At 43.3% G+C, this 8,147-nt stretch overlaps 1 protein-coding gene across 1 annotated transcript; it reads left to right on the top strand.

Moving 5' to 3' along the window:
* Positions 1-3,001: 3,001 nt before the first annotated feature.
* Positions 3,002-6,259, top strand: LOC104533183 (general transcription factor IIE subunit 1-like). The gene is made up of 4 exons (XM_010189170.1): positions 3,002-3,449; positions 4,480-4,681; positions 5,230-5,456; positions 5,883-6,259. Exons 1-4 carry the CDS (start codon positions 3,002-3,004, stop codon positions 6,257-6,259), a joined length of 1,254 nt encoding a protein of 417 aa, XP_010187472.1.
* The last annotated feature ends 1,888 nt before the right edge of the window (positions 6,260-8,147 follow it).

The raw sequence follows: 8,147 nt of genomic DNA, 5'->3' as shown, positions 1-8,147 counted from the left end.
ATGTTGCCTACTTATCACACTCCCTTTGAAATTATTTCATTCTGCAGTTGATGTAGGATAAGAAAAAGCAATCATGAGACCTGCTCATAATACAAGTCCCTTAAGTGTCAGGCTTCTGCCCTCATTAGCCAAGGGCTAGGTGCAGAAGGGTTTTTGCTCTTTTTTTAATAGTGCCACAATCCAACTGGCATTCATATGACATTAATCCACACAGAGGGCACCTCGGTCCTTTCCGAGATGCTAGCCCAAAGTAGTGCACGTGACAGGAACTGTATTTGACCCAGATGCTGGGGCTGCACTTGGCACTCCTCAGTGGGGCTGGACTGGGTTACAGAAATATGTGATGGCTGCTCTCCTTTGGGCATGTACTGGAGGCTGCAGTGCCTCCTCTGTGGGCTGCTTGACCAAAGAAGCTCTGCTCTCCAGAGCCTCAGGAGACTCAAAGCCATGCTCCTAATCTTTGGAGCTAGGGCTGTCTGAGGACACTGTCGATCCTTCCTTCCGGCTGAGTATAAACACTGGAGAGTAGATGTGGGAATCCAGCCCATAGCCCTGGGTCAAGAGCAGTAAACATGAGCTGTCCTGCACACTGGTATTCTCAATATATAGATCATCTCCTCTGCATATGCTTACCATGACTGCAGAGGAAAAGCCTATTCAGCTTAAAGAACAGAGAGGTTGAGTCTCCATCCGTGGAGGCATTTAAAAGACGTGTGGATGTGGTGCTTAGGGACAGGGTTTAGTGGTGGACTTGGCAGTGCTAGGTTTACAGTTGGACTCAATGTTCTTAAAGAGTTTTTCCAACCTAAATGACTCTATGATTCTATAGGGAAAGGAAAATTGCCTGCTGAGCACAGCTGGGGCATGAACATGTTTGAGTGGCTCAAGGCCAGCCACTGTACTCCCTAACTTGTTATCCAATAGGTCTGTGTGTGTTTTTATCTGGCAGAAAATGCACTGGCAACTTGAGGTAGCTCATCCATTTAGGGAAGCAGTGGAGACAGGACTGCAGTCAAAAAGATTTTATTAAACTACTATTCTCTTTTCAGTAAGAAGCAGTTCCTGACTTTTTCCTAGAGTATGTCCCGGTCCTACCACAGACACCTCCACACACATGCACACAGATGGTGTGTCGTACCCTTGCTAGGGTTTGACTGGCAGCAAGGACAGGATTTAGCTTCTGGGAGACCTGGTTGAACACAAGCTCAAGGTGCTGTGCTTTCCTGCCTGCGGAGGGGAATGTTGTGTAGTCACGCAATGAACCGTGCTGCCCTGCTAACACGTGACAGTCGGGTGCACTGGAGTTAAGCCTCTCTTGAGCAGGAGGGCAGAGGAGAAGTAAAAGAGTAAAACTGTAATGTTCTTCAAATTGCTGCTTTTTCAAGGCTTTTGTGAAAAAGTATAGAAATGTTCTTGCAGTCTGAGGAGGACTGTCAAGGAGCTGACTGGCATTCCCAAAGCTTTTCTCCTTACTGTGGTTAAATTCAACTCTCTGCTCAGAACAGAAGAGTTTAGGTTAGACAGAACCCTTGGAAGCTATCTGGTCCAACCCTTGCTCATGGCACAACTAATCTGAAACCCAGGTCAGGCTGCTCAGGCTTTTGTCCAGTTGAAGTGCAGAGACTCAGTCTCCTCCCTGGGCAACAGATTCCAGTATTGCCCCACTCTTCCTGTGGGAAATTTAGGTCAGTGTGGTGCTATTGCCTTTGGGATTTTGAGCCTCAGATCAGGAAGTTTACATTTGGTGTAGGTTAACCAAAAGGTAATGCTTCCCCTGGGAGATACAGATTTAATTATGGTTCAACTATTAAGCTACTGCAAATAAACTTTGCTTGTTTAACGAGGATTTCTGATGCAGGTCACCTGGAAGCTCTATGTAACAATATGATTCACCTGGGCTTGAGCAAGGTGCCTCTCAACAGTGGATGCCAGTGTGAGTGCTGGCAATGTGCTGTGCTGTACCATGCCACTACCTCGCCACCTTCTGATCCAGCAGCTACACCAGCACTATTTTGCTGCACACTGCATGGTTCTCTGCAAAGCAATCTGGCTAAAAGCTGCAGTAACAAATATTATTGTAGGATTTTAACATGCCTCAAAGAAGGGAATCAGGATGTGGCTTTATTGAAATATACCTCATTGTTTTTTTCCTTTCCTGCTCCTTGCAAATAAGAAACAGGACAGGTGGACTGATTAAAATTAGTTAAATTCTAGTTAATGGGATTAGGAATTGGTTATTGCCAGAAGCCCTATTTCTACAGGGGAGAAGAGGACTAAGGAGGAAAATGTTCTGCCACAACTGTCCCCTGCTGGTTTAGTGTGGTGGAACAAGGGGGAATAGCCCCAGACAGCCTGTGCTGAGTGAGGACAGTGCCAGACAAGATGGACCATCCTGTGCCCAAGCTTTGCTAGGCTGTTGTTTGAACACAGCAGCCAGTAGAAGAATCATAAAGAGCAAGCTAAAAAGTGCTCAGACACCTCTTGTGGCTTTGCCAGTAAGGGAGATAGTCTCATCAATTTCACATATTGTTACTAATTAAGCTAAAGATTTCTTGCTTAGCTCGCGTCTTGTGCTTTACTTTTGAAGGCAGAGTGTGCACGTCAGCTCTTACATGTCTGGCTGCGAATGGAAACAGATACTTCAGATAGACCCAGACAAGCAAGTTAACTGTGCTGTCCTCTGGAAAAAGGATTGACATGAACTTTCTGTAACCTGTTTTCCTAGATATCTTCTGTGGGTTTTTACACAAGAGGACATGAATATTTCAGGTGTAATCATTGTACTTGTAGGTTAGGTAAGCTTTGATATCTATCAATACCTTCCTTAGGTGCAGGTTAAGGATTTTACACTAATCTATTCAGTGAAGACTCTTGCAGAAGTGCAGCACAGCAAATGACCTGCTTTGTACCTGCCTGTGAGTGCCAAGATAGGTTCACTGCAGCTCACCTCCCTTCTGTTTGTTGTACAGGACTTTTCTTCCTGTCAGTGGTTCAGCTCCTGATGGAAGAACAAAACATTATCACAGAGGTCCCAGCAGCCCTAAAGCACCTAGCCAAATATATAGTGTGTGGTTTCTATGGGGTAGAGCACTCCCTGACCCTTGATATGCTGATCCGCTACCCCTGCGTGAAAGAGGATGACTTGTTACAGTTGCTCAAGTATGACCGTAAACAACTGCGTGCTGTCCTCAACACACTCAAGGCAGAGAAGCTTGTGAAGCTGCGCATGCGAGTTGAAACAGGGCCTAACGGGAAAAGCACCAGGCACAACTACTATTACATCAATTACAAGGTGCTGGTGGATGTGGTGAAATATAAACTGGATCACATCCGCCGGAAGATAGAGGCAGATGAGCAGGATTCAACGATCAGGTGCTCTTTTAAATGCCCATCTTGCTTCAGCATTTACACAGACCTGGAAGTCAAGCAGCTCTTTGATGTATTTACAGGTATCCTGCTTATATTGCTTATTTGCTTTTATCTTAATAACTTTGCTAGCACAAAATTTACAAAATTGCAATAAAAGCATGTTTGTTAGGATATGCTTCCTGTCTGCTGGTGGACAAGGGCCCATGACAAGAGAAGCTGGGAGATGAGGATAAGAGAAAAAGCTGTCTGTGTAGAACAGGCCAAGCAAGAGGAAGACTCTTGAATACATGAGCTGGGGCTGTAAATCATGTTTCAGGCCTCAGCTTTGCTAGGAACAAGATGCTTAGCCTGATTTAAGATTACTCATCCCAGTCTTGTGAGTCCCACTTCCTCATATGGAAATGACAATACAGTATTATTTTAACTCCATTTTGAACTCGTTAGTTAATTTATTTGTGTGTTCAATTCTTCTAATGAAAGAGTTGGACAAGATGATAAAACTGTTTGTAGCCACCTACTGTATTGCAGGTCAAGAGCAGAGGACAGGTGCTCTGTCACTCCAGTGCTGGAGATAGGGAAGTTCAGGCTCCTCCCAGGGCAAGGCGACATATCCACAGCAGAAGCGGGCATCAGAGCTTGTGGGTTTCTCTTTTCTAAAATCAAAAACTAAATAGAGAGTACTCTTTCAAAATGGGTTAAAATGGCATCATGTTGCAATACATTACTCTAAGTGCAGCTTCTGTGTCAACATCTGGGTCATGGTACTGGGAAAAGATGCCAGAGCCAGGCAGAATGAACTTCACTCTGTGTGACTGACTTGAAACATCAAAGGTGAAGCTGGTGTACTGTCAGTCAGCAAAAATCACCCCTTTGTTCTAAATGGAGGGACTTTGTCAAGTTACTGAAATGCAAACATTGAGGCTGGTGATTATATTTTAATAGAATATGCTTTAATTTTTTTATTTTGCTTAAGACAAATGTAGGCTTTTATAGCATATACTTTGACTCCGAACAAGGCTTTTTGAACTTTAGATCAGATTTCTTAACAGAGTATTACTAATCTTTTGCATCCTACGAACATGAGAATTTCCAATTTGGATAATGTTGCAGGCACTTTCCGCTGCACTTACTGCAACACTGAAATAGAGGAAGAGGCCTCAGCGCTTCCTAAGCACAATGCTCGAGCCTTGCTAGCAAAATTCAATGAGCAGATTGAACCAATCTTTGTGCTACTGCGTGAGGCTGAAGATGTTGTTCTGCCGCATGACTTCCTGGAGCCTCAGCCAACAGAAATACCCGAATTATCAGAGAGGTATAAGCATAACCCTGGAACTTCTGATCCATACACCCTCACCTCCCAAAAAAAACCCCACCAATTTTCCAGTTGTAAAATCTTGAAATACTGGTCTTGCAACCTACTTCCTACTTTATTTAGCTTTGTTCGGTACTGTCAGCTGCTTAATGAAGAAGCCTGGAATATCTAAGGCATTCTAAATTATTGTTACACATTTATAGTTTTATTTTTGCTATCTTTTTTGTTTTAAGGAGTAATTTTACAGACTTATCCTTTGGCTGATATGTTTGTAGCCCTTCTGTGAGAAAGTAATGTTTCTGTATCGATGTGCTTCATCCAGCGATGCACTACTGAAGAGACCTTGCAAAAACCAGTGGTTCAGAATCACTTGCCTTTGTGGTGAGCTAACAGGGAATGCAAATTGTTTTAATATAGAGCATTATTAAAGAGTGTGCTGACAAAAATTGGTTTTTTGTTTTTTTTTTTTCCTTTTTTTTGGCTGGGCAATCTGGGGAGGGGGTCTTGCCTGTATTTAAACTCTCCAAAATGGGTGACATTTCATTCAGCTTTGACCAGAAGGTGGGTTCGACTGTGCTGGAATCCTGCAGCCGACCTGAAAAATGGGCCAGCAGAAGTTCCTCCTTTGGCAATATGTTCACCGAAAACTTAGTTATTGATGTACAAGACTCTGAACCCAAAAAGAAAACAAGTGAAAAAGCAACTAAAGAGCAACCTATCTGGATGTCACAGAGCACTGTGGAAGGAGCACCAACAGCCACCGACAACAGTGTTGGTATGTTTGAAGCATTCATTGGCAGACAGTAAATTCAGCAGCCTTACTGTATTTAAATATAGCTTTCCTATTTTAAGCGTAGTGGGCTTGGTTTAGAATACAGAGTAATGCTTCAATTCTGCACTAGTGGCTATCAGATCTTAGTTTTTAAAAATGTCTTTGGGCTGATTTAGGTAATAGTCCTAAAGCCAGAGGTCAGGTATCAGGTCCGGTACCAGGTCCTGAAATATTTGGCTCTAACTGTGCAGTAACAGTAGTAGTAGTCCTCAAAGTGGAAAGCTCTTGAAAACATCTGCACTTTGAAGACATTAGTTATAAAGTGTGGGTAAAAAAGATCCAGAGTAGAAAAAAACTGTGTATGTGAGATATGATGCCTGTGATAGCTGTGAAGTACTGATACCTCTAACACCTGGTATTTTGTGTTAGGAGTACATGCTTCAGAAGAAAAAGTTAAAGAAATTGTCACTGACAATGATACCATCAAAACTCTTCTGATGTGTGAGTCCAAGTTACTGTCTAGCACAGACCAGGTTCCTGTTGTCAAAAGCAAACTACCCGAGTCAGTCAGCGATACCAGCGAAGAAGATGCCAAGCATCCAAGAACAGGAACAAAAGTAGAAGTCAGCAACCTTGAGCAAGAGAAGGAAGACGAAATAGAAGGTCCTATTTTGATGGTAGCTGGTCAGCCTCGGTCATATGGTGAAGTCAGTGAAAATCTTGAGCTTGTGTCTCTCATGACAAATGAAGAGAGAGAGGCTTATATAAAAGTAGGACAAGAAATGTTCCAGTCTTTCTTTGAATAAATGCTACTGTATGAATATGTGAACTTGTACAGAATGGGTGAAGGCTTCTTTTGAAATAAGATAGTTAAATAGTTCTTCAAAGTTTGTGTTCTTCAAAGTTTACCAGTAAAGGGTTTTGTTTGAATTCCTTGCTGTTATGCAAGACGGCAATCCTGTAGTAGGAAACTGCAGTTCAAAGTAACAGCATTGCAACTAAAGCAACCCAAAGTTGCTATGGGTTTTCTGTTGTGTTAATGCTTAGAATTTGAATCCTGTAATTAGTTTTGGAACATGAATGATTTCGGGAGACAATGGGATCTGATTAAAATAAAGTTTCAAAGGCAATGTTGCAATCTATTGTAAGAAATCAGTTATTCCAGCTCTCTCCTAGAAGTTGCAGATACTTCCAGTGGTAAAAATGAGTCAGAGTCCTACATGATTTGGTGCATTCTATGGTTTTGTTAGGTCATTCACTACACAACAGTAACAGAGAGGTATTATACAGCAACCTCCCTCTAAGGGAAGGCCTGTTACTAAATTGTGTTACCTACAGAAGCAGCAGCTCTGGCCTCTTAACTTTAATCTTGAAATAATTGCCTGAATTCTTTGCACTCATTGTTCCACAGAACTGTCTCTGAAGTGAAGAACTGTGCAATGGATACTGGACAGTGAAATATAACATTCACTTTGGTCCAGGCTGGTAAGGTAGCAAGCAACGTATCAAGCAGAAGACTCTGCTTCTCATAACCCATTCACATGCTCTCCTGTAATCTTTTTAAGCAATATCTTCTCTGACATCACTGAAAAAAACCACATTCTGCTTGAACTGAACTACAAAAGAGTAGGACTGACATCAGAATATAAAAGCTTAACTTCAGCAGTTCTACTGTTTTGTGCCCTTATTGTCTATTTTCAGTATTCATTACCTAAACACACAGGAGGTTCCCTCTAAATGTAAGGAAACACTTTTTTATGGTGAGGGTGACTGAGTACTGGCACAGGTTACTCAGGTACATTGTAGAGTTTCCCACCTTGGAGATACATAAAAGCACCTGGGCATAGTCCTAGGCAGCCAGCTCTGAGGGGCCCTGCTTGAGCAGGGGGTTGGACACCCCAATGTGCCCTTGTGGCCAAGAAGGCCAATGGCATCCCGGGGTGTATCAGGAGGGAGACTGGTTAGTAGGTCGAGAGAGGTTCTCCTTCCCCTCTACTCTGCCCTGGTGAGACCGCATTTGGACTATTGTGTTCAGTTCTGGGCCCCTCAGTTCAAGAAGGACAGGGAATTGATGGATAGAGTCCAGCATAGGGCTACAAAGATGATTAAGGGAGTGGAGCATCTCCCTTATGCGGAGCGGCAGAGGGAGCTGGGTCTCTTTAGCTTGGAGAAGAGGAGACTGAGGGGTGACCTCATTCATGTTTATAAATTTGTAAAGGGCGAGTGTCAGGAGGAAGGAGCCAGGCTCTTCTCTGTGATGTCAAATGATAGGACAAGGGGCAATGGGAGCAAGCTGGAGCATAGGAGGTTCAATCTGAACATGAGGAAAAGCTTCTTTACTATAAGGGTGACAGAGCGCTGGAACAGGCTGCCCAGAGAGGTTGTGGAGTCTCTTCCTCTGGAGACATTCAAGACCCTCCTGGGTGTGTTCCTGTGCAACCTGGTCTAGGTGATCCTGCTCTGGCAGGGGGGTTGGACTGGATGATCTTTTGAGGTCCCTTCCAGCTCCTAATATTCTGTGATTCTGTGACTGGATGACCCCCAGAGGTGTCCCTGACAACCTCAACCATTCTGTGAAGAAAGGGTAGAGAGAAAGTATGAACAAAGAAATAGCATTTCAGGGCATTGTTCATACACACCTCTCCAAGGCAAGAATTCAGGAACTGTATATGCTCATGTTATGTCTTGAGCTTA

This window comes from Mesitornis unicolor, unplaced genomic scaffold (assembly GCF_000695765.1).
Source record: "Mesitornis unicolor isolate BGI_N332 unplaced genomic scaffold, ASM69576v1 scaffold15347, whole genome shotgun sequence".
NCBI classification, from domain to species: domain Eukaryota; kingdom Metazoa; phylum Chordata; class Aves; order Mesitornithiformes; family Mesitornithidae; genus Mesitornis; species Mesitornis unicolor.
The sequence above is the reverse complement of the archived record's forward strand: the minus strand, read 5'-3'. Positions and strand labels throughout refer to the sequence as shown.

Excerpts from the sequence above, each read along its gene's own strand:
- LOC104533183 (XM_010189170.1), top strand. The coding sequence starts at position 3,002 with ATGGAAGAACAAAACATTATCACAGAGGTCCCAGCAGCCCTAAAGCAC. Across the intron at positions 3,450-4,479 it reads GCTCTTTGATGTATTTACAG|GCACTTTCCGCTGCACTTAC; the intron begins GTATCCTGCTTA and ends ATAATGTTGCAG. Across the intron at positions 4,682-5,229 it reads ATACCCGAATTATCAGAGAG|CTTTGACCAGAAGGTGGGTT; the intron begins GTATAAGCATAA and ends CATTTCATTCAG.